Here is a 27,390-nt window from a genome sequence, read left to right as displayed (position 1 = left end):
AACCCTTTACTCTCGTGGGAATTGGTCAATATGGATAAGGCTAAATTGAAATGTTTCTTACAGAGGAAGTATGAAAATGCATAAGCATGGTAGTAATTGAAAGGGAACAGTTTGGAGATGATGGGAAAATGTTCACCTGACACAAGACTGAATTCAAGCATTACGTTGTTGATTTTAGGTGCATTTTACATTTACTGTACTTTTCACTGCATTTGTTGATAACGAAATCTGAAAATACTCTTGATACATTCAGTAACATGATAAGAATATTCCTGGAAAAGGTGGGGTAGATGCAACATAAGACAAATGACAAGGGTTTGAGTGAGAGGACTAACTGGTGTCTCCACATGGCCAGACACCTTTCCAAAGTCTGCAGAGTTCCTAAGTCATTTCAATGCACTTTTATGACTCAAAGAATAGTCTTCAACAACTGTAAGGTGCTGTTTTGAGCTCTCCTGTGGAGGAACTGGTTTTGTGTTTTTTATTGAACCTTTATTTAACTAGGCATGAGTGCATTCAGGTGTGTGTTCTGCAGCACATTGTCTTCACAATAGACTAATTCTGTTCAGGACAACCCAGGATGTAACACCATGTCATCTTGCAGTTGTACATCAAACATAGAGATCATAAACGAATGACACTGTATATGACATGAGTTTTATGATACGGAAATGTGAAGGGCACATTTGCACGGGTGTGTGGCTTGTATGACATCAAAGCAGTATTTATTATGATCCTCAATGTCTAATCATTGAAAATACATGGATTCTGCTTAATTTACAGCATTTCCCTCACTCAGATAACAAAACGTTTGAAAAGGTTGCCCAATTAGCAGGAAAATTGGAGGCAACTTCTTGTCACGTTTGGTGCTCAAATTTAGAACGGCTGTCAGTCAAAACCCATACAGCACTGTGAAGTGCTCAGCCTGAGCTCTGATATCATTCATAGCATGTTTCTGTATAGTCTTTGCGTTCCTTTTTATCAGTGCCCAAATCTGCCATTTTCAACATGAGTGGAAAGGGCTTCTGTATTTTGGAAAATTGGTCAGCAGTTACTTGGTAACACACACATAATGGTTTTTGGAGTAGTATTTTTTTCCTGTCACTCTAATTTCTCCTCAGCCTCACAGCCACATGCTGGGGCTCCATAGTGCTCTGAGTGGAGAGCTTCACATTTACAATGTTTCCTGTCACTCTGCATGGAGCCATTAGTAGTGTTTGTTTTGTCAAAACACACTAGAGAAACACTATGTTTAAGAGTACTCAAAATAATAAACCAATCCCTTCACCCATCACATATCTATCTCCAAGCACACAAATACAGCTAGACCCATCTCCTACAGGCACATCTTTTACAGCCACAACATCAGAGGCGGACCAAACTCATTGGAGTTTTTTCTTTCTTTCTATCTTTGTATTTCACCTTTATTTAACCAGGTAGGCTAGTTGAGAACAAGTCCTTTATTTTACCAGGTGGCTAGTTGAGAACAAGTCCTTTATTTAACCAGGTCAGCTAGTTGAGAACAAGTCCTTTATTTTACCAGGTGGCTAGTTGAGAACAAGTCCTTTATTTAACCAGGTAAGCTAGTTGAGAACAAGTCCTTTATTTTACCAGGTGGCTAGTTGAGAACAAGTCCTTTATTTAACCAGGTCAGCTAGTTGAGAACAAGTCCTTTATTTAACCAGGTCAGCTAGTTGAGAACAAGTCCTTTATTTAACCAGGTAGGCAAGTTGAGAACAAGTCCTTTATTTAACCAGGTCAGCTAGTTGAGAACAAGTCCTTTATTTAACCAGGTCAGCTAGTTGAGAACAAGTCCTTTATTTAACCAGGTAGGCAAGTTGAGAACAAGTCCTTTATTTAACCAGGTCAGCTAGTTGAGAACAAGTCCTTTATTTAACCAGGTAGGCAAGTTGAGAACAAGTCCTTTATTTAACCAGGTAAGCTAGTTGAGAACAAGTCCTTTATTTAACCAGGTCAGCTAGTTGAGAACAAGTCCTTTATTTAACCAGGTAAGCTAGTTGAGAACAAGTCCTTTATTTAACCAGGTAAGCTAGTTGAGAACAAGTCCTTTATTTAACCAGGTCAGCTAGTTGAGAACAAGTCCTTTATTTTACCAGGTAAGCTAGTTGAGAACAAGTCCTTTATTTAACCAGGTAGGCCAGTTGAGAACAAGTTCTCATTTACAACTGCGACCTGGACAAGATAAAGCAAAGCAGTGTGACTAAAACAACAACACAGAGTTACACATAGGATAAACAAACGTACAGTCAATAATACAATAGAAAAAAAGATAGTCTGTATATACAGTGTGTGCAAATGGCGTGAGGAGGTAAGGCAATAAATAGGTCATAGTAGCGAAGTAATTACAATTTAGCAAATTAACACTGGAGTGATAGATGAGCAGATGATGATGCAAGTAGTGAAACTGGTGTGCAAACGAGCAGAAAAGTAAATAAAAACAATATGGGGATGAGGTAGGTAGATTGGGTGGGCTATTTACAGATGGGCTATGTACAGCTGCAGTGATTGGTTAGCTGCTCAGATAGCTGATGTTTAAAGTTAGTGAGGGAGATATAAGTGCATTTCATGTAGCCTATCAGGAATTGTGCATTTTACAGAGTTGTTGTGTTGTAACTTTAGCCACATGTTTGATGTTTTTGGACCCAGTGGGGAACCTGCACTGAAACCAAACAGCTTGAATGGCGTCTATAAATATCACTAGGATTTATCACCTTCGTTCAGGCAGTTACCTCAAGCCCAGTTCCCAGGGCAGACACTGTGTCTGTGAAATGACATCATATGGGACCCTGGGCAGTGACCCTAACTTCACCCCACCCTCTGGCACAGTTTTTATGAGCCCCTCTACCCCATCCTCCCGGCCGGTCCTCAGTCCCCTCACACCTCTTAACCTCTCCCTGGCGTTCATCCTCTTTTTCCTCCTCCCAAATAAACCTGCCACCTGCCTTCCTCCCCATTGGTCTGCCAGGGACCATGTGGTCATGGGCCTCAGCTTTCCAGCCAAACCTCAGGTCAGCTTCCAAGTACTGCTCTTTCTCTCTCCGTTTACCTTCTCATGTTTGATCACTGTTTACTATTTGTATTTTGTTGATTTCATTTCTTGGTCATTTCTAATCCATTTGATGAATTGTAGATGACACTCACTACAATGATGATTTACTATAAAATGGTATAGCACATTTTGGACAAACTCAAATACATGGCACCAGGAGCCAGCTGGCCAATTGCAAGACCTATCTGTGCAGTGTGCTCTAGGGTCTATGCTAGACTGACCAATGGGCGGCTGTGTGGGGAGAGATTATGGCAGCATAAATAGAGACTGAGGGGAATGGCACAAGCAATCCTTAAGACTCCTTCAGACACAATGGTTTCTGGGAAGCAAGTTGCTTCTCATGTTGACTTTCTCCTCATATAACATTCACATAGTGGGAACTTGACACAAGAATTCTACAAGAAAAGTTCAATATAAGATGCATGCTAGACACTCACAATATAGTGTTTCCATCCACTTGTCACTCATTTTAGTTCATTGTGAATGTGAGCACGTGACCCACTTAAGTCCAGTTGGTGACACAGAGGGATGTCACTCTCTCACTTAACTCCTTTATGTGACTGACCATTTGGCCTGTCAATCACTCAGACGCCAGAGGGCCAGGGTTAACCCCAACTTCACTAGGTAGCAGTCTCGCCATCATCAATCTGCCACCTGACACACTGTACTGTCGTGTAGCCACAGTGTAGCTCCTCTGTTTGGGGGAGTCCTCACACCCTAATGAAATCTCCTGGAACCTGGTATATGTGATATAATGGTCTGTATTTAGAGCTGTAACTGTTTGGGGGAGTCCTCACACCCTAATGAAATCTCCTGGAACCTGGTATATGTGATATAATGGTCTGTATTTAGAGCTGTAACTGTTTGGGGGAGTCCTCACACCCTAATGAAATCTCTTGGAACCTGGTATATGTGATATAATGGTCTGTATTTGGAGCTGTAACTGTTTGGGGGAGTCCTCACACCCTAATGAAATCTCCTGGAACCTGGTATATGTGATATAATGGTCTGTATTTAGAGCTGTAACTGTTTGGGGGAGTCCTCACACCCTAATGAAATCTCTTGGAACCTGGTATATGTGATATAATGGTCTGTATTTGGAGCTGTAACTGTTTGGGGGAGTCCTCACACCCTAATGAAATCTCCTGGAACCTGGTATATGTGATATAATGGTCTGTATTTAGAGCTGTAACTGTTTGGGGGAGTCCTCACACCCTAATGAAATCTCCTGGAACCTGGTATATGTGATATAATGGTCTGTATTTGGAGCTGTAACTGTTTGGGTTGCTGAGAGAGGTTACCCAGTGACATTTTAATCGTCTTTCTGACTTCTTTGCCTTGGCATTGGTACTAATCTGTGGGATTAAAACTCAGGCAGTCCGATACTGGATGTACTGTCTCGTGGCGGTGGTTGTGTGCTTACTGCTGCGACAACAGAGCAGACAGTCTTTCATGTTGAAGGGTCAGATTGACTGTGGAAACTCAGGTTCTCAGGCAGGAGACGTTAGGGCGGTGGTATTCAAACGTTTGGTGAGCCCACCCCAAATCTAATGACACAACCTCAAAATCTGTCAATTCCAAAAAAATGACATCAACAAATAACCTTCAATTCATTCAATTTTCATCTCCTATCAAAATGAAGACAGCCAGTACATGCATTTACTCAATAAAATGTTATTTTTTAATAACGTTTGTATATTGTCCTGTAACATAATCTGTAGTCTTCATTTTTATGGTTCCCCACTGCAATTCCCTCGACTTTGAGTTCCACTGCGTTAGGGGATGGTAGGGTGGATGGGCTCTTAATATGTATGTAGCCTTGTTTCTCACTGCAACTAGGTGGGATTATTCTCACTAATCTATACTGCTCATCATATGCATAAAATTGAATTTGATTTATTGGACTCATATTATCTGTAGGTGTAATCTATACTGTATATCCTATTGTGTACAATTTATAACTTTGCATACCTTCTAATTACTTTAGATTTTGTATTTGACTTGTTATTATTAATATTGATGATTGTACTGCATTATTGAGGGAGCTACCACACAAGTATTTCACTGCACCTGTTATACCTGCTGTAACCAGTGTATGTGACGAATACAATTGTATTTCATTTGAAACGTGTCAGAGGCTCTTTAATAACATTTTGCTGCAGTGGGCTAAATCACGGTAACACAATGTTTCTTGGTAGTCTTAAACAAATCAATCAATCAATCAATCAAATGTATTTATAAAGGCCTTTTTACATCAGCCAATGTCGCAAAGTGCTGTGCAGAAACCCAGCCTAAAACCCCAAACAGCAAGCAATGCAGATGTAGAAGCACGGGATGCACCTCACACACATGGTTATGGGCTTAAAGAAGAAGACGCCTGTACCATGTCGGATATAGAGGTGAAATGTATTACATGTTGAGTATTGCATCCCGTGCTTCTACACCTGCATTGCTTGCTGTTTGGGGTTTTAGGCTGGGTTTCTGTACAGCACTTTGAGATGTCAGCTGATGTAGAAGGGCTATATAAATACATTTGATTTGATTTGATATTACACTTTCTATACATCATAGAAGACTGAAATAGAACAAAAGTGTTTGATATTAGAAAGATGAATAACATTCCACCCATGAGGTCACTAGTCATTTGACTGCAGAAATGGCCATACAATTGTTGTTTGTGTATAGTACAGGTTGAATCCTTACTTGAGACTTGTAACTCACATTTTCACCCAAATCTCCCCTAACATCAACACATGATTTTCAGTAGGTTTTCATTGAGTGTCTGTGTGCATTAAGCCCTATGAGCGCCTTAATAGATGTTATAAAGGGATGTTATGTCATCTTTCTCCCTCCCGTTAACCAACCATCATCCCCTCTGGCTTCCTGGTTAGCACTACAGCTGTTCCTACATTGTAAGTGTGCTAAATATGAATAGAAGCATAAAAACATTGTGTATTGTGTTTGTATTGTGTGTCTGTGTGCCCTCATTGGCACTCAAACACAGTAGTGTATGTTCCACAGTACTACAATACATGTTCTAGCACACATAGAACCAATGGTGCACTGTTTAATTTTCACATAGAACCAATGCTGCACTGTTTAATTTTCACATAGAACCAATGCTGCACTATTTAATTTTCACATAGAACCAATGCTGCACTGTTTAATTTTCACATAGAACCAATGCTGCACTGTTTAATTTTCACATAGAACCAATGCTGCACTGTTTAATTTTAAATTGGGACAGACACAGTCCCTACGGGCTGCTCCGACAGGCATTCTGTGAATTTGACGTCTGTCTAAACTATACACCACTCACATAACACGCTTCATGTCCAAAGATGTCTGTGACTTAGAACCATACCAAGCATCCTAATACTAATAACATGCCATCTGTGATGATATCTTTGTCAGTTCATTTTTAGCCAGGTTCGGATTAGGCCTACAGCTCTTGGAAGAACTAATCACCCTTCTTCCTGTAGTGAAATTCCTTCCTCAGTTCTTTCTAAGGGGTCAGCTGTTTTAGCCATAATGACAAAATGAATATGGATACATGTGATGTTGTCATGGTTGCTATATTTGACCTGAATTGGATTTGCTTCCTCTTAGTTACACCGGTCTTTGCCTGTTCAGGACATAAGAGGAGTCCACTGTTGTCCTGGTCATGTAGGGATATTAAAGTCTGCCTGGTCATGTAGGGATATTAAAGTCTGCCTGGTCATGTAGGGATATTAAAGTCTGCCTGGTCATGTAGGGATATTAAAGTCTGCCTGGTCATGTAGGGATATTAAAGTCTGCCTGGTCATGTAGGGATATTAAAGTCTGCCTGGTCATGTAGGGATATTAAAGTCTGCCTGGTCATGTAGGGATATTAAAGTCTGCCTGGTCATGTAGGGATATTAAAGTCTGCCTGGTCATGTAGGGATATTAAAGTCTGCCTGGTTCTTCTGTTTATAGACCTGGACACTCTGCAGTGTTGATGGGTCCACGACAGCTCACTTCGGGAGTGTGGGAAGTCTGGGAAGTCTGGGGATATATTGATAGAAGCTGTCCTCCTCCCACTTGGCTATGTGTTACACATGCTGCTGTTGGATGCTGTAGGTCAGATATGATCATTTACTTGGTAATGAACAGACAAGGTCTTAGTTTGTCCAGTCGTCAGCTCTAACCTCTCTCGATTCCCAAAGACAATTAGGACAATCCAATCAAGATTGCTTTGCTTCAAGGCTGTTCTCTTCTCACGACATCCCTCCCCTCTCTGTGTTTCATATGGCACGGTGACGGTGTGGCCATATTGTACAGAATGTCACAGTGTTGTCATGCTGTTGCAGCTCAACTCACCTCCCAGGATCCTCTATTGTTGTCACGCTAGGACAGCCGTGTCACCCTGACTCACTTTAGCTCAGATCATGTGAATTAGAAGGGGAAGCAGACTGTGCTGAATTATGTGGGAGGAAGTCTAGACACTCAGAAGTTTTGGTAGCATGGTGCATGCACATGTAAGTCTGACACCAGTCAGCTAAGCCCAGCCAAGCTGTAAGTCTGACACCAGTCAGCTAAGCCCAGCCAAGCTGTAAGTCTGACACCAGTCAGCTAAGCCCAGCCAAGCTGTAAGTCCGACACCAGTCAGCTAAGCCCAGCCAAGCTGTAAGTCTGACACTAGTCAGCTAAGCCCAGCCCAGCCCAGCCCAGCTTTAAGTCCGACACCAGTCAGCTAAGCTCAGCCCAGATGTAAGTCCGACACCAGTCAGCTAAGCCCAGCCCAGCTGTAAGTCTGACACCAGTCAGCTAAGCTCAGCCCAGCTGTAAGTCTGACACCAGTCAGCTAAGCCCAGCCCAGCTTTAAGTCCGACACCAGTCAGCTAAGCTCAGCCCAGCTGTAAGTCCGACACCAGTCAGCTAAGCCCAGCCCAGCTGTAAGTCTGACACCAGTCAGCTAAGCCCAGCCCAGCTGTAAGTCCGACACCAGTCAGCTAAGCCCAGCCCAGCTGTAAGTCTGACACCAGTCAGCTAAGCCCAGCCCAGCTGTAAGTCCGACACCAGTCAGCTAAACCCAGCCCAGCTGTTAGTTAGGCGATAACCACCAGGCATAATATAAATCATGATACCTTCCTTTCTACATACCATGAGCACTGAATAGAGCACGGAATAGAGCACTGAATAGAGCACTGAATAGAACACTGAATAGAACACTGAATAGAACACTGAATAGAGCACTGAATAGAACACTGAATAGAACACTGAATAGAGCACTGAATAGAACACTGAATAGAACACTGAATAGAACACTGAATAGAACACTGAATAGAGCACTGAATAGAACACTGAATAGAACACTGAATAGAGAACTGAATAACGCACTGAATAGAGCACTGAATAGAGAACTGAATAGAGCACTGAATAGAGAACTGAATAGAGCACTGAATAAAGCCCTAAACAGAGCACTGAATAGAGCACAGAATAGAGCACAGAATGGAGCACTGAATAGAGCACAGAATAAAGCATTGAATAGAGGCCCATAGGCTTCCCGAGGACCACCCACCCCAGACCTCACTCATTCACTGCCCACTAAGGTTGTTTCCTGGGTGAGCTGTGCCAGTTGGTGTGCCCTTGAATGAGACAGCACCCTACTAAGCACACTCAGATCCAGGGATTACAGTGAGGGGTTTAGTAAGGGGAGGAGTCTGAAAGGTGAAACTGTTGTGTGTTGTTGCTGTGTACATAATGCTATGCTATCATCCAGCATGCTGTGGTTTTGTGTGAGGGAAGCCCGGGGAAGTTCAGCTGAGGAAACGTCCGGGCTGAGTGCAGTCCTCGTGTTTGTTTTTTAGATCATTTCATTTGAAATCTCGTGCTTCAGCAAATAACTGAAGGATTTGCCGGGACTGATGAAATGTAATTAATCGTACCCACATTGTAATTAAATTGAACCTAGATATTTTTGAGTTGTTAGAGCATTCTGCAGTTCTCAACCAGCAGTTTGTATTTTACTATGACACTAAAGTAATTTGTTGATTGGGACTGTAGTTGTATTAATAAACAAAGTCCATCATGTCAAATGAACTAAAACAACATTCCCATCTCCTATCATGCTCTAATATATTGGTGTATACCATTCTAACGGTCAGATAGTCCACTTGGAATACATGTTGTTTATGTGTCTGTTGACAGTTATAGTGCTGTAAGGAGGATTTGCCCATGCGGACATTTTCTCAGCGAGTTTATCACAGTATTACCACACCATAATATGACTGTAATTTCCAGATAAAGGATGTCTGCTTTGCCCTGGGCACTGTTAGGCCCTGTTTAGTCCCTCATTATGGTTCGTCAAATAAATATCCTACAATAGCCAGTTGAAAAGAGCAATGCTTGAATGGACTCTTTAAGAGGAGGCTGTACTTGGCCTTCAAGTATACATTCCTCCAGCTCAGTGCTCCCTCTGTGGTCCCCCTCCCCTAGCCCTCCCCTCCCTCGCACTCACTGCTCCGTTCCCATAGGGGCCCTCGCCAAAGCAAACTCCAGAGAGGAAGTCTCCCCCTCCATTTTTATCTCTCTCCCTCTTTCACTCACTCCCTTCGAGGGGCCATGTTGTGTAGTTTAGGATTTTATTGGAGCACAGTGAGGGTAATGTAGTCATGGCATGTGGTGTGCAGCCAGGCTAGGAGGATATATGAAGAAAGTCTTATGGCTGTGATGCTGTGTCTGTGGTCTGGTTATGGCTGTGATGCTGTGCCTGTGGTCTGGTTATGGCTGTGATGCTGTGCCTGTGTGGTCTGGTTATGGCTGTGATGCTGTGTCTGTGGTCTGGTTATGGCTGTGATGCTGTGCCTGTGTGGTCTGGTTATGGCTGTGATGCTGTGTCAGTGGTCTGGTTATGGCTGTGATGCTGTGTCTGTGGCCTGGTTATGGCTGTGATGCTGTGTCAGTGTGGTCTGGTTATGGCTGTGATGCTGTGTCTGTGGTCTGGTTATGGCTGTGATGCTGTGCCTGTGTGGTCTGGTTATGGCTGTGATGCTGTGTCAGTGGTCTGGTTATGGCTGTGATGCTGTGTCTGTGGCCTGGTTATGGCTGTGATGCTGTGTCTGTAGCCTGGTTATGGCTGTGATGCTGTGTCTGTGGTCTGGTTATGGCTGTGATGCTGTGCCTGTGTGGTCTGGTTATGGCTGTGATGCTGTGTCAGTGGTCTGGTTATGGCTGTGATGCTGTGTCTGTGGCCTGGTTATGGCTGTGATGCTGTGTCTGTGGCCTGGTTATGGCTGTGATGCTGTGTCTGTGTGGTCTGGTTATGGCTGTGATGCTGTGCCTGTGTGGCCTGGTTATGGCTGTGATGCTGTGTCTGTGTGGTCTGGTTATGGCTGTGATGCTGTGCCTGTGTGGTCTGGTTATGGCTGTGATGCTGTGTCAGTGTGGTCTGGTTATGGCTGTGATGCTGTGTCAGTGTGGTCTGGTTATGGCTGTGATGCTGTGCCTGGTGGTCTGGTTATGGCTGGGATGCTGTGTCAGTGTGGTCTGGTTATGGCTGTGATGCTGTGCCTGGTGGTCTGGTTATGGCTGTGATGCTGTGTCAGTGTGGTCTGGTTATGTCTGTGATGCTGTGTCTGTGTGGCCTGGTTATGGCTGTGATGCTGTGTCAGTGTGGTTTGGTTATGGCTGTGATGCTGTGTCTGTGGCCTGGTTATGGCTGTGATGCTGTGTCTGTGGCCTGGTTATGGCTGTGATGCTGTGTCTGTGGCCTGGTTATGGCTGTGATGCTGTGCCTGTGTGGTCTGGTTATGGCTGTGATGCTGTGTCAGTGTGGTCTGGTTATGGCTGTGATGCTGTGTCTGTGTGGTCTGGTTATGGCTGTGATGCTGTGTCAGTGTGGTCTGGTTATGGCTGTGATGCTGTGTCAGTGTGGTCTGGTTATGGCTTTGATGCTGTGTCTGTGTGGTCTGGTTATGGCTGTGATGCTGTGCCTGTGTGGTCTGGTTATGGCTGTGATGCTGTGTCAGTGTGGTCTGGTTATGGCTGTGATGCTGTGTCAGTGTGGTCTGGTTATGGCTGTGATGCTGTGTCAGTGTGGTCTGGTTATGGCTGTGATGCTGTGCCTGTGTGGTCTGGTTATGGCTGTGATGCTGTGTCAGTGGCCTGGTTATGGCTGTGATGCTGTGTCTGTGTGGTCTAGTTATGGCTGTGATGCTGTGTCAGTGGCCTGGTTATGGCTGGGATGCTGTGTCTGTGGTCTGGTTATGGCTGTGATGCTGTGTCTGTGGTCTGGTTATGGCTGTGATGCTGTGTCTGTGTGGCCTGGTTATGGCTTTGATGCTGTGTCAGTGTGGTCTAGTTATGGCTGTGATGCTGTGTCAGTGGCCTGGTTATGGCTGTGATGCTGTGTCTTTGGTCTGGTTATGGCTGTGATGCTGTGCCTGTGTGGTCTGGTTATAGCTGTGATGCTGTGTCAGTGTGGTCTGGTTATGGCTGTGATGCTGTGCCTGTGTGGTCTGGTTATGGCTGTGATGCTGTGTCAGTGTGGTCTGGTTATGGCTGTGATGCTGTGTCAGTGTGGTCTGGTTATGGCTGTGATGCTGTGCCTGTGTGGTCTGGTTATGGCTGTGATGCTGTGTCAGTGTGGTCTGGTTATGGCTGTGATGCTGTGTCTGTGTGGCCTGGTTATGGCTATGATGCTGTGTCTGTGTGGTCTGGTTATGGCTGTGATGCTGTGCCTGTGTGGTCTGGTTATGGCTGTGATGCTGTGTCAGTGTGGTCTGGTTATGGCTGTGATGCTGTGTCTGTGTGGTCTGGTTATGGCTGTGATGCTGTGTCAGTGTGGTCTGATTATGGCTGTGATGCTGTGTCTGTGGTCTGGTTATGGCTGTGATGCTGTGTCAGTGTGGTCTGGTTATGGCTGTGATGCTGTGTCTGTGTGGTCTGGTTATGGCTGTGATGCTGTGTCAGTGTGGTCTGATTATGGCTGTGATGCTGTGTCTGTGGTCTGGTTATGGCTGTGATGCTGTGTCAGTGGTCTGGTTATGGCTGTGATGCTGTGTCAGTGTGGTCTGGTTATGGCTGTGATGCTGTGTCAGTGTGGTCTGGTTATGGCTGTGATGCTGTGTCAGTGTGGTCTGGTTATGGCTGTGATGCTGTGTCAGTGGTCTGGTTATGGCTGTGATGTGGTGCTGAGTAAAGCCTGTGTGGCTTCTCTCCTGTGAGATCAGTGTCTGATTTAGCCAGCAGGTCCCTTGTGGTGTCTGGAAGGGTCTGTTTTCTGGCTCTATGATGTCTGAGGCACTACGTCTTCCTGGAGCTGCAAACCTCAGGGTAGAAATAGTACCAGGCAGAAAGCTTTTGTTGGGAAAACAACAGCAATGGCAGTAATTACAGACTCCGGTTTCACCACTCCTCGCTTCTTAGAAAACCACAAACAGGTGAGCGGTCGAGTCATCGTGGAGTCAGCTAGAGGTCTGGGTTAAATTCCCCTGAAAATGAACCTCAATGTCTGCTTCTGACTGCGTGTGTGTGTGTGTGTGTGTGTGTGTGTGTGTGTGTGTGTGTGTGTGTGTGTGTGTGTGTGTGTGTGCGTGCGTGCATGCGTGCGTGCGTGTGGTTAGACACAGAGAGGAAACAGACGTGTGAGTCAGGGAGGGAGACATGAGATCAGTGTCCAGACAACCACAGTCATGCCGTACGCACTTGGGCCTTGTGATAACACCACTGCTGTGTGATTATAGCTTTATGGGCCAGAGGCACAGCTAGAAATGACAAGTTTTTGTGGTATGTTTTAGTCTTGAGTGCCGTCTACAGTAGACTGAGGCGGTCAGTGCAGTGTGAGACCTGACTGACAACTTCCTCCCCGTCAGTGGGGGCTGCTGAGGGGAGGAGGGCTCATAATAATGGCTGGAACTGAGCAAATGGAATGGCATCAAACCATGTGTTTAATGTACAGTATTTGATATCATTCCAATCTTTCCTCTCCAGTCATTACCACGAGCCCGTCCTCCCTAATTAAGGTGCCACCAACCTCCTGTGCTCCCCCTTGTGTTCCATTGCTAGAACCACAGACTCATCAGAACTGAGACAGGATTTATTAACGCCAAAGCTGTCAGTCGGTACCACAGGCAATTTATCTTTCTCCTCTACGCGTTATTAAACCTTTCAATATTATATAGTAGAGTATACACTATATATACAAAACTATGTGGACACCCCTTGAAATTAGTGGATTCGGCTATTTCAACCACACCCGTTGCTGACAGGTGTATAAAATCGAGCACACAGCCATACAATCTCCATAGACAAATATTGGCAGAAGAATGGCCTTACTGAAGAGCTCAGGGACTTTCAACGTGCCACCTTCAACGTGCCACCTTCAACGTGCCACCTTCAACGTGCCACCTTCAACGTGCCAACTTCAACGTGCCACCTTCAATGTGCCACCTTCATAAGATGTGCCACCTTCATAAGATGTGCCACCTTCAACGTGCCACCTTCATAAGATGTGCCACCTTCAACGTGCCACCTTCATAAGATGTGCCACCTTCAATGTGCCACCTTCAATGTGCCACCTTCAACGTGCTACCTTCAACGTGCCACCTTCAACGTGCCACCTTCAATGTGCCACCTTCATAAGATGTGCCACCTTCATAAGATGTGCCACCTTCAACGTGCCACCTTCAACGTGCCACCTTCAATGTGCCACCTTCAATGTGCCACCTTCAATGTGCCACCTTCATCCAGCAAGTCAGTTTGTCACATTTCAGCCCTGCTAGGAGTAACAACGGCTCAGCCACGAAGTGGTAGGACACAGAACCTCACAGAACAGGACCGCCAAGTGCTGAAGCGCAAAAAAAACGTCTGTCCTCGAATGCAACACTTACTACTGAGTTCCAAACTGCCTCTGGAAGCAATGTCAGTACAAGAACTGTTAGTCGGGAGCTTCATGAAATGGGTCTCCATGGCCGGGCAGCCGAACACAAGCCTAAGATCACCATGCTCAATGCCAAGCGTCGGGTGAAGTGGTGTAAAGCTCGCCACCATTGGACTCTGGAGCAGTGGAAATGCATTCTCTGGAGTGATAAATCACGCTTCACCAACTGGCAGTCCGACGGACGAATCTGGGTCTAGCTGAATGGAAGCAAGTCCCCGCAGCAATGTTCCAACATCTAGTGGAAAGCCTTCCCAGAAGAGTGGAGGCTGTTACAGCAGAAAAAGGGGGACCAACTCCATATTAATGCCCATGATTTTGGAATGAGATGTTTGACAAGCAGGTGTCCACATACTTCTGGTCATGTTCATGTAGCGTATTTTCCATTCACACCTATGTAGTATATACTTTTATGATACATCCCCTGTATAATTAAGCAATAAGGCCGAGGAGTTGTGGTCAATATAACACGGCTAAGAGCTGTTCTTATGCACGACGCAACGCGGAGGTAAACATATCCTCATCCTGACGCAGACCTCTCACACTGCCTAGGTAAACATATCCTCATCCTGACGCAGACCTCTCACACTGCCTAGGTAAACATATCCTCATCCTGACGCAGACCTCTCACACTGCCTAGGTAAACATATCCTCATCCTCAGGCAGACCTCTCACACTGCCTAGGTAAACATATCCTCATCCTCAGGCAGACCTCTCACACTGCCTAGGTAAACATATCCTCATCCTGACCCAGACCTCTCACACTGCCTAGGTAAACATATCCTCATCCTCAGGCAGACCTCTCACACTGCCTAGGTAAACATATCCTCATCCTCAGGCAGACCTCTCACACTGCCTAGGTAAACATATCCTCATCCTGACCCAGACCTCTCACACTGCCTAGGTAAACATATCCTCATCCTGACGCAGACCTCTCACACTGCCTAGGTAAACATATCCTCATCCTGACCCAGACCTCTCACACTGCCTAGGTAAACATATCCTCATCCTCAGGCAGACCTCTCACACTGCCTAGGTAAACATATCCTCATCCTCAGGCAGACCTCTCACACTGCCTAGGTAAACATATCCTCATCCTCAGGCAGACCTCTCACACTGCCTAGGTAAACATATCCTCATCCTCAGGCAGACCTCTCACACTGCCGAGGTAAACATATCCTCATCCTCAGGCAGACCTCTCACACTGCCTAGGTAAACATATCCTCATCCTGACGCAGACCTCTCACACTGCCTTGGTAAACATATCCTCATCCTCAGGCAGACCTCTCACACTGCCTAGGTAAACATATCCTCATCCTGACCCAGACCTCTCACACTGCCTAGGTAAACATATCCTCATCCTCAGGCAGACCTCTCACACTGCCTAGGTAAACATATCCTCATCCTCAGGCAGACCTCTCACACTGCCTTGGTAAACATATCCTCATCCTCAGGCAGACCTCTCACACTGCCTAGGTAAACATATCCTCATCCTCAGGCAGACCTCTCACACTGCCTAGGTAAACATATCCTCATCCTGACCCAGACCTCTCACACTGCCTAGGTAAACATATCCTCATCCTCAGGCAGACCTCTCACACTGCCTAGGTAAACATATCCTCATCCTCAGGCAGACCTCTCACACTGCCTAGGTAAACATATCCTCATCCTCAGGCAGACCTCTCACACTGCCTAGGTAAACATATCCTCATCCTCAGGCAGACCTCTCACACTGCCGAGGTAAACATATCCTCATCCTCAGGCAGACCTCTCACACTGCCTAGGTAAACATATCCTCATCCTGACGCAGACCTCTCACACTGCCTTGGTAAACATATCCTCATCCTCAGGCAGACCTCTCACACTGCCTAGGTAAACATATCCTCATCCTGACCCAGAACTCTCACACTGCCTAGGTAAACATATCCTCATCCTCAGGCAGACCTCTCACACTGCCTAGGTAAACATATCCTCATCCTCAGGCAGACCTCTCACACTGCCTTGGTAAACATATCCTCATCCTCAGGCAGACCTCTCACACTGCCTAGGTAAACATATCCTCATCCTGACGCAGACCTCTCACACTGCCTTGGTAAACATATCCTCATCCTCAGGCAGACCTCTCACACTGCCTAGGTAAACATATCCTCATCCTGACCCAGACCTCTCACACTGCCTAGGTAAACATATCCTCATCCTCAGGCAGACCTCTCACACTGCCTAGGTAAACATATCCTCATCCTCAGGCAGACCTCTCACACTGCCTTGGTAAACATATCCTCATCCTCAGGCAGACCTCTCACACTGCCTAGGTAAACATATCCTCATCCTGACCCAGACCTCTCACACTGCCTAGGTAAACATATCCTCATCCTCAGGCAGACCTCTCACACTGCCTAGGTAAACATATCCTCATCCTCAGGCAGACCTCTCACACTGCCTAGGTAAACATATCCTCATCCTCAGGCAGACCTCTCACACTGCCTAGGTAAACATATCCTCATCCTCAGGCAGACCTCTCACACTGCCGAGGTAAACATATCCTCATCCTCAGGCAGACCTCTCACACTGCCTAGGTAAACATATCCTCATCCTGACCCAGACCTCTCACACTGCCTAGGTAAACATATCCTCATCCTGACCCAGACCTCTCACACTGCCTAGGTAAACATATCCTCATCCTCAGGCAGACCTCTCACACTGCCTAAGTAAACATATCCTCATCCTGACGCAGACCTCTCACACTGCCTAGGTAAACATATCCTCATCCTGACGCAGACCTCTCACACTGCCTAAGTAAACATATCCTCATCCTCAGGCAGACCTCTCACACTGCCTAAGTAAACATATCCTCATCCTCAAATCAAATCAAATTGTATTTGTCACATGCGCCGAATACAACAGGCGACTTACAAGCCCTTAACAAACAATGCAGATTTTGTTTTTAAGTAAGTAAGAAAATATTAACGTTAATGAGGCTATTTACAGGAGGTACCAGTACCGAGTCAATGTGCGGGGGTACGGGTTAGTCAAGGTAATTTAGGTAATATGTACATGTAGGTAGGGGTAAAGGGACTCTGCATAGATAATAAACAGCGATTAGCATCAGCGTAAAAAAGGGGGTCAATGCAAATAGTCTGGTTAGCCATCCGATTAACTGTTTAGCAGTTTAATGGCTTGGGGATGGAATATGTTAAGGAGCATTTTGGACCTAGACTTGGCACTCTGGTACCACTTGTCATGCGGTAACAGAGAACAGTCTATGACTAGGGTGGCAGGAGTCCTTGAAAATGTTTAGTGCCTTCCTCTGACACCACCTGGTATAGAGGTCCTGGATGGCAGGGAGCTTGGCCACAGTGATTTACTGGGCCGTATGCACTACACTCTGCAGTAGTGCGGTCGAATGCTGAGCAGTTGCCATACAAAGCGGTAATGCAACCAGTCAGGATGCTCTCGATGGTGCAACTGTATAGCGTTTTGAGCATTGAGGACCCATGACAAATCTTTTCCGTCTCCTGGGGGGGAATAGGTGTTGTCGTGCCTTCTTCACGACTGTCTTAGTGTGTTTGGACCATGATAGTTTGTTAGTGATGTGTACGCCAAGGAACTTGAAGCTCTCGACCCGCTCCACTACAGCCCCATTGATGTGAATGGGGGCGTGCTCAGCCCCCCTTTTCCTGTAGTCCACAATCAGCTCTTTTGTCTTGCTCACGTTGGGGGAAAGGTTGTTGTCCTGGCCACGCAGTTGTGGGTGCGTAGCCACGCAATTGTCGAGGCAGATCTGTTGTTGTCTACCCTTACCACCTGGGGGTGGCCCGTCAGGAAGTCCAGGATCCAGTTGCATAGGGAGGTGTTTAGTCCCATGATCCTTGGCTTAGTGATGAGCTTTGAGGGCACTATGGTGTTGAACGCGGAGCTGTAGTCAACAAACAGAATTCTCACGTAGGTGTTCCTTTTGTCCTGCTGGGAAAGCGCAGTGTGACGTGCAATAGAGATTGCGTCATCTGTGGATCTCTTGGGGCGGTATGCAAATTGTAGTGGGTCTAGGGTATCTGGGATGATGGTGTTGATATGAGCCATGACCAGCCTTTCAAAGCACTTCATGGCTATGGACGTGAGTGCTACGGGGCGGTAGTCATTTAGGCAGATTACCTTGGTGTTCTTGGGCACAGGGCCTATGGTGGTCTACTTGAAACATGTAGTTATTACAGAGTCATCAGGGAGAGGTTGAAAATGTCAGTGGAAACACTTGCCAGTTGTTCAGCGCATGCTCTGAGAATGTTGACCTGTTTAAAGGTCTTACTCACATCGGCTACTGAGAGCGTCTGGAACAGCTGCTGCTCTCATGCATGGTTCAATGTTGCTTGCCTCAAATCGAGCATAGAAGACATTTAGCTCTTTTAGTAGGCTTGTGTCACTAGGCAGCTCGCGGCTGGGTTCCCTTTGTAATCCGTAATAGTTTGCAAGCACTGCCACATTCGATGAGTGTCTGAGCCGGTGTGATAGGATTCAATCTTAGTCCTGTATTGATGCTTTGCCTGTTTGATGGTTCGTCTGAGGGCATAGTGGGATTTCTTATAAGCTTCCAGATTAGTGTCCCGCTCCTTGGAAGCGGCAGCTCTAGCCTTTAGTTTAGTGCTAATTTTGCCTGTAATCCATGGGTTCTGGCTGGGATATGTATGTTCGGTCACAGTGGGGACGACGTCGTCGATGCTGAAGCCGGTGACTGATGTGGTATACTCCTCAATGCCATCGGATGAACATATTCCTAGAACATATTCCCGTCTGTGCTAGCAAACAGTCCTGTAGCTTAGCATCCACGTCATCAGACCACTTCCGTGTTGAGTGAGTTATTGGTACTCCCTGCTTGAGTTTATGCTTGTAAGCAGGAATCAGGAGGATATAATTATGGCCAGATTGTGGCCGGATTTCAGTCCCTGGCCACTAGGAGCGCCGCTTCTGGGTGAGCATTCTCTTGTTTGCTTAGGGCCTTATACAGCTCGTAGAGTGCGGTCTTAGTGCCTGCATCAGTTTGTGTTGGTAAATATACAGCTACGAATAATATAGATGAAAACACTCTTGGTAAATAGTATGGTCTACAACTTATCATGAGGTACTCTACCTCAGGCGAGCAAAATCTTGAGACTTCCTTAATTTTAGAGATCGCGCACCAGCTGTTGTTGACAAATTGACATAGACCAACACCCCTCGTCTTACGGGAGGTTGCTGTTATGTCTTGCCGATGCACGAAAAACCCAGCCAACTGTATATTATCCATGTCCTTGTTTATTCTCGAGTGATTGCACGTTTGCCAGTAGGACGGATGGTGAAGGCGGACTTTCCACTCGCCGACGAATTCTCACCAAGCACCCATATCTGCTCCCACTGTATTGGCGTCTCCTTTTAATGCGAATGATGGGGATTTGGGGCTGGTCTGGGAGGAGCTGTAAATCTTTCACTTCCGATTCATTAAAGAAAAAATCTTCGTCCAGTCCGAGGTGTGTAATCGCTGTCCTGATATCCAGAAACTATTTTCGGTCATAAGAGACGGTGGCAGAAACATTATGTAGAAAAAAAGTTAATCACCACGAAAAAACCCACAGAATAGCATGATTGGTTAGGAGCCCGTAAAACGACAGCCATCCCCACTGGCTCCATCTCTAGGTGATCGCAGACCTCTCACACTGCCTAGGTAAACACATCCTCATCCTGACGCAGACCTCTCACACTGCCTAGGTAAACATGTCCTCATCCTAACGCAGACCTCTCACACTGCCTAGGTAAACATATCCTCATCCTGACGCAGACCTCTCACACTGCCTAGGTAAACATGTCCTCATCCTAACGCAGACCTCTCACACTGCCTAGGTAAACATATCCTCATCCTAACGCAGACCTCTCACACTGCCTAGGTAAACACATCCTCATCCTGACGCAGACCTCTCACACTGCCTAGGTAAACATGTCCTCATCCTAACGCAGACCTCTCACACTGCCTAGGTAAACATATCCTCATCCTGACGCAGACCTCTCACACTGCCTAGGTAAACATGTCCTCATCCTAACGCAGACCTCTCACACTGCCTAGATAAACATATCCTCATCCTGACGCAGACCTCTCACACTGCCTAGGTAAACATATCCTCATCCTGACGCAGACCTCTCACACTGCCTAGGTAAACATATCCTCATCCTGACGCAGACCTCTCACACTGCCTAGGTAAACATATCCTCATCCTGACGCAGACCTCTCACACTGCCTAGGTAAACATATCCTCATCCTGACGCAGACCTCTCACACTGCCTAGGTAAACATATCCTCATCCTGACGCAGACCTCTCACACTGCCTAGGTAAACATATCCTCATCCTGACGCAGACCTCTCACACTGCCTAGGTAAACATATCCTCATCCTGACGCAGACCTCACACTGCCTAGGTAAACATGTCCTCATCCTGACGCAGACCTCTCACACTGCCTAGGTAAACATATCCTCATCCTGACGCAGACCTCTCACACTGCCTAGGTAAACATATCCTCATCCTCACGCAGACCTCTCACACTGCCTAGGTAAACATATCCTCATCCTGACGCAGACCTCTCACACTGCCTAGGTAAACATATCCTCATCCTGACGCAGACCTCTCACACTGCCTAGGTAAACATATCCTCATCCTGACGCAGACCTCTCACACTGCCTAGGTAAACATATCCTCATCCTGACCCAGACCTCTCACACTGCCTAGGTAAACATATCCTCATCCTGACGCAGACCTCTCACACTGCCTAGGTAAACATATCCTCATCCTGACAAGTGCAGACTTGAGGGTAGGGGATAGATTACTCTGTCTCACCACTGGAGCCAGGGCCCCAGTGCTGCACAGAACCTGTTTCAACACTGCCCCTTCCTGGATCATTGTCACATGGCCAAACATGCCGCTATGTGTGGCCCCTTTGCTCAGTGAGAGAGAGAGAGAGAGAGAGAGAGATGTTAGGTAGTCTCTCCTAACAGCAGCATCATCTTGCTCAGCAGAGAGAGAGAGAGAGAGATGTTAGGTAGTCTCTCCTAACAGCAGCATCATCTTGCTCAGTGAGAGAGAGAGAGAGAGAGATGTTAAGTAGTCTCTCCTAACAGCAGCATCATCTTGCTCAGTGAGAGAGAGAGAGAGAGAGAGATGTTAGGTAGTCTCTCCTAACAGCAGCATCATCTTGCTCAGTGAGAGAGAGAGAGAGATGTTAGGTAGTCTCTCCTAACAGCAGCATCATCTTGCTCAGCAGAGAGAAGCAGGAAACATTGCGTGACTCTACGATCCGTGCCGAGGTGTAGCAGCACTGGCAGAACATTTTACTCCAGTTGTCCATCAGATTCCAGCGCCATTACTCTGCTCTTCATAGTTCTCTCAGCCCTCTCTCCCACACACACCTCCCCACACACACCTCCTCTCTCTCCCACACAGAGCAGAGAGCAGCTCCACCTAATGATGTGGTATGGTGTAGCTCTGCTGGCTGCCATCCAGACCAGCCTGGTTGTCTGCTACTCCCAGCCTAGACACACACAGAACAGAGCCCTCAGCTCACTATTCACAGCCAGACCTCTTATAGACACATCTACTGCTGCCCTCACACACTGACGTAGGTCCACTAGCTGATGTTGTATGACACATGGATGTTTTCTCTGGAATACACCTCATCTGAGATGATGTACAGTATCACACAACTCTGAAGAGGATGTTGTGTTAAAGTGTTGGGCCAGTAACCGAAAGGATGCTGGTTCGAATCCCAGAGCTGACATGGTGAAAAATCTGTTGATGTGCCCTTGAGCAAGGCACTTAATCCTCATTTCTTCTGTAAGTCACTCTGGATAAGAGTGACTGCTAAATGATGTAAATGTATGGGGGATTTGTACAGTATGAGGAAGTGTATTGCAGACTACTCCAGTAGATTCCTGTGGATGTTGATAATTAACAGCCTTTCTCTTTTCTATCTAGTCTCACAGCCCAGTTCCAGCCAAAAAGTCCAAACTGGTGAAACTACACTCTCCATCAGCTGACAAAGAGAAGCAACCTGATTGGTTACAATCTCTATCAAAGTCAGCGAACAAGGTTAATAGCTCATGTGCTTCACTTTGTGTGTGAAATGTGATTTTTTCCAAGGTCAGGGGATCCTACAGATGTAGGATCTTAATGTGAGACTGTTTTCTGAAATTAATCCTGCAGCAACAGGACATTTGAATTATTATGTGGATTATAATTAATGGACATTTTTTTGTTGGGGTTGATACATTTTTCATTAGGGAAAATGAAGTCTGACATTTTTAATTGGAAATTACAAACTTTAGAAGCCTTTTTAAACCTTGAATACACAACAAGTTTGCATTTCCTGCTGTGCAGGTAAGTTCTCATCAAAAAAAGTGATCAAATTAAGATCCTATGTCTTTATACAGAGTCCTTGTCTAATTGACTGTGTTACCTTACCTTATACAGTTAGATAATTCATGTTGTCAATAGTCTTTTTAACAAACCTGTCTGCCTTATTCACTTTTCCTTTCCAGGGATGTTTTTCAAATTACCCATTTCACTGTATTAAATTAATTCTATATTTTGTCAGGATCTGAAACGGGTCCAGCTGAAACAGAGGTCGTCAGCCTTCCGCCCCTGGTCTTCCAGAAGTCCATCTGCTGAGAAGGAGAAGTCTACTAGTCACAATGAGAGGTCAGTCAGAGACAGTCATGTTGTCATAGTTTCACTCATCCATTTCACCACACCACACTAAAGGAGTGTTTGGCTGTAACATTCCTAAGGGATTACAATGTAATGAGGACCAATAACTACATTGTCCGCTGCTATGATCCCTTACTTTATATTGTTGAAATACACTAAATAAGGTCACTTGTATTTTTTTGTCATAACAGATTCATCCACAAAAACATAGACACGTCTGTAGTGCCAAATGTGGCCCCAGCTCTGTTGGCCTACCAGCGAGAGGAGCAGGCCCCTGTGGGCCACAGTCAGGCTCTAGCCAGGGGGGACCAGCACATCAGCTCCATACCAGCACCACAGTGTGGAGACTCCCAGCCTGGGCCCAGAGCTGTCCACATCAACACCAACACTAATAACACAGCCAACGGTGTGGAGGACATGGAGACTGACAGGGAGATCGAGGTGGACGACTGTGATGACTGTGAGTATGACACACTGTTGTTCAGACATTCGGTAGGAGAAATAGGGCACCATGACACAAATTACTCCAACTCTCAAGGACAGGCAACCTAACCCGAGCTAATACTACTGGAAGAAGGCTATGGTTAGATGGCCTGATCCCTGTGACAGACCACCATCTAGTGGTTGGTCTGTGCAGCACAGAGCACAGAGGGCAATCTCAACTTGCCTAACAGCAGATGTCGCTGCTGCTCCAAGAAATTCTTTAGGCTTCCCGCTATGAAAGGCCCAGTGCAGTCAAAAATGGGATTTCCTCTGTTTTATATATATTTCCACAATATGAGGTTGGAATAATACTATGAAATTGTGAAAGTTATGTTAATACCATTTTCGTGTATTAGATTAAATTTCAGCCTGTTTTGGAAGGATGGAGTTTCGACCTGCCTGGTGATTAGTTAATAGACCAATAAGAAAGAGAGTTCCAAACATCTCTGCCGATAAGAGCTAGTTTTCAGTTTTCCTGTCCCCACTCAGACCACTCCCAGACAGTCCTAGTGTAACAGTATAGCTTCCGTCCCTCTCCGCACCCCTACCTGGGCACGAATCAGGGAATTTCTGCACACATCGACAACAGCCACCCTCGAAGCATCGTTACCCATCGCTCCACAAAATCCGCGGCCCTTACAGAGCAAGGGAAACAACTACTTCAAGGTCTCAGAGCGAGTGACGTCACCGATTGAAACGCTATTAGCGCGCACCCCGCTAACTAGCTAGCCATTTCACATCGGTTACACTAGCAAATTCTTACTTGAGAAATTGCTCTTTGCTAAGAAGCTATTTTGTTTCCTTCTGACCATTTTGATTGAATGCAATCACAGTAAGATACTTAATTATTACCCAGAAATGGTTTTATATTGAGGTAAAATGGCTACATTGGATCTTGAACATAATGTTTTGTTTTTCTGTCTGTCAGACCCACCATTGGTCCCCTCCTTGGCATCCCCTCCCTCTGCCTGTTCCAGTGTGTACCAGACCCTGACCCCCCAGACCACCGTGAGGCCTCTGGGGGGCCCAGTCCGACTGGTATTACCAGGGGAACCGTCATGCCCAGAGCTGGACACGCTGAGACAGAACCTGTTTGGATGCCTGGACTCCAAGGAGGCCAGGGAGAAGTTCCTGCAGGAGATTATTCAAATGAGAGTGAAGCAGGAAGAGAAACTGGGGGTTGCTCTGCAGGCCAAACTTACTCTTCAGCAGGTAAACCTCCCACTCAAGATCCAAAATGGCCCCCTTTGACACAAAAAGGAAAACAGTTTCTTTATGTGTAGAGACAATCTTTAGGTGTCTTAAAGATTATGTTTCTACACATATATATATTATTTTTTTTTTTTTTTTTATTCCCCCACAGGAGCTGGAGTTTGTGAGGGTGTCCAAGAAGGGGCGTCTTCGAGAGGCCATCGAGGCCAAACACAATCTGAGGAAAGAGATAGATCACCTGCACATGGAGTGGGACAGGAAGATGAGGGAGGCTGAAGAGTCCCGTGGCCATCTGAAAAGAGAGCTGGAGAGAGAGATACAGTTACGGGTCTGCGACAAAGGCTGTGAGGCTGAACGCCTGCGATCCAAGTACTCCACACAGGTAAGACCAAGATCCTAATGATATAGCCTATATACAAAATGAACTGTAATTGAGTCATTGTATGCTCCCTGACTGATGTGTATGTTCCTTTCCAGATTAAAGAGCTGCAGGTACAGCTGCATCAGGCGGAGGCGGACCGAGAGCAGCTGAGAGAGGAGCTGCAGCAGGAGAGGGAGGCGCGGCAGAGCCTGGAGAGGGTGGTCAAGGACCTGCAGGCTCAGCTGGGAGGCCCACAGGACAACGCCATGAACCCCCGAACACACTAGCACAGAGACACACAGACAGACATAACACATGGATCCTAAAGATGCATGCAGTGGACTGGAGTCAGAGACGTAATGCAAGAGGTATACAGACTGAATTGCGCCTCTTGTTAAGGGAAAGAAATTCAGTAAATGAAACATGTTTGTTGGAGCAAAGTCAAGATGTTTTCATATGAAAAATAAATCTTCTGATTACTGATATGGTTACTGATAGGATAGAAATGGACATTATTATAATAATATATGAACTTCATATGGTGAACTGGATGGAAGCATGAATACGCATGACGTACAGCCTACAGATGATACGAAATAAACTACATAGAAGACACCTCACAAGTGACTTTAGAGCCCTGAGTCAGATTCCTGAAGCTTTTTAAGGATTTTATTTTGGTATAAGCTATTTAAAAATGTAGAAATATAGCTACATAATGTTACTTGAATATAAAAGAGGAGTGATTGTTTTCATGAAATGACAGCAGCAGATGTAACTCTTGCTTGTGCCACACAATCTCGGTACACTTTAAGGTATTACAAACCACTGAAAACAATGGACACCAGTTGACCACTATTTACTTCATTCAACTGATCAGTTTGCTTAATTCTAATGTTTTCATTTTGAGGTTGTACAGGAAATGTTGCATGAGCAGCACTGCTATCCTGCAGGCAACGCTCACATACATATTTACATATTCACATACAAACATATAGGCCTATGTATACCAGCTTCTCTACCGTGTGTATTTGTGTTCTTGTATTTAAAGCCTGAAGTATTTGGGATTGTGTGGTCTGGAATCAGTTCCAGACACCTTTTGTTCTCATCTTAAATATTTTATGAAAGTGTTACTTTTTACAATCCTTATACAACTTAATATGTTTTGTTTTTTAATTGTTTTGAGATACAGTATATTGTGTATGAAACCAAACCATGTGACAAATGTTTAAATGTGCTTGTCCATGCTAAAATGGAGTTCCGCCCACATATAAAACACCTTTGATAAAGCTTTCTCTTTGGTGAATTGAGGTATTTCCAATTTTGTATCGAGTACTGTAAAATAATTTATATTCTGAAATCATTTCCTGCTTGTCAATTATAAGCAGCATACATTTTTAGTCACTGGTTTTAGGGCTCTTTGAAAAAGCAACATGTGCTGTTTATATGAACAACATTTCTACATATACAAAACATGGCTATATTTTTTTACTTTACTAAAAGTAATTGCACTTTTTAAAAATAAAATTGCATTGTGCATTTAACTCCCTCTTGTTTTTCAACTCACAAATGAACATGAACATAGAATTGAACAACATCATTTAATGACCTCTTGTGTAAATACAACGATTAAGGATGATATTGTAAATAAGATTTTTGTCAATAAGTTTGCTTGCTTCACACCTAAATTGCATATGAATATCATTTTGACTCTTACTTGAAACCAATAGAAACTCTATATTTGAAATGTTGATATTCTAGTTTCATTATTGTTCCCCTTCAATATCATCTGAAATCAATGTGCATTTATTACAATGGATTATGGGTAGCGAAAAGAAGAAGAAATATTGCTAATTGACCAATCAGTGATCTTTGTGAGATGGAGACAAAAACAGAGAGAGAACATTTAAAATGTCCTCTTTATTTTCTTTCTTCAATAAGAATTTTCAGAAAAGATATCTTATTTGATGTATCGTTAAGTGTACCAAAACCCAGACCAAAATCAATACCTGAAGACGATATCTCAGCATCAATTCCTTTATCAGGTTTCCCAATGCTAAAGCTCCAATTAGGATAAATATTACAACTTCTCTGGGTTTCATTCCTAGGTGCTCTTTATGTATTGTAGAAGAAAATACTTTTGTCTCATGTACCAGTTACTATTATTATCTCCCCACTGAATACCTGTTGGGTACAATGTAATAACATTATACATTGTGTTTATGCTCTTGTTGTAGTTTTGGTTTGTAAGTGGGGTTTGTTTTTGCCGCTTGTTTCAGTGTAGGTTTTTTCTTTGGAAAACCTGTATAAAACTCATTAAAAATCAACCATATTCAATGGTGTGTTTTATATTTTACTACTACCAGTGAGTTACAGAATGTGTAACACTGTTATGTATTCATATCTAAGAAACAGGGACAATTTAAAGGCGCAATATGTAACTTCTTTGTCATCTGTGGATATGGGACAAAATGCACAAACAATTCATGCTCAGACACACATATAGTATGCAGAAACAAACATTAGCAAATCAACAAGCCAATCATTTCAGCTTTCCATTTTTTATTCATTTGTAAACATTTCTAAAAACATAATACCACTTTGACATTATGTTGTATTGTGTGCAGGCCAGTGACCAAAACATCTA

The 27,390-nt window shown here is 44.9% G+C and overlaps 1 protein-coding gene across 1 annotated transcript in view; it reads left to right on the top strand.

Annotated features, from left to right (window-relative positions):
- LOC115207501 (ski oncogene-like) overlaps positions 1–27,080 on the top strand; it is a 57,300-nt gene extending 30,220 nt beyond the window's left edge. The window contains exons 2-7 of the mRNA XM_029774611.1: positions 21,959–22,072; positions 22,578–22,681; positions 22,882–23,150; positions 24,102–24,385; positions 24,537–24,767; positions 24,863–27,080. Coding sequence (XP_029630471.1) covers positions 21,959–22,072; positions 22,578–22,681; positions 22,882–23,150; positions 24,102–24,385; positions 24,537–24,767; positions 24,863–25,033 — 1,173 coding nt within the window. The 3' untranslated portion in view covers positions 25,034–27,080. The remainder of the gene's footprint in view (positions 1–21,958; positions 22,073–22,577; positions 22,682–22,881; positions 23,151–24,101; positions 24,386–24,536; positions 24,768–24,862) is intronic.
- The last annotated feature ends 310 nt before the right edge of the window (positions 27,081–27,390 follow it).

This window comes from Salmo trutta, chromosome 14 (assembly GCF_901001165.1).
Source record: "Salmo trutta chromosome 14, fSalTru1.1, whole genome shotgun sequence".
In the NCBI taxonomy this organism is placed as follows: Eukaryota; Metazoa; Chordata; class Actinopteri; order Salmoniformes; family Salmonidae; genus Salmo; species Salmo trutta.
Note: the sequence above shows the minus strand (reverse complement) of the source record. Positions and strands in the feature narration are given on the sequence as shown.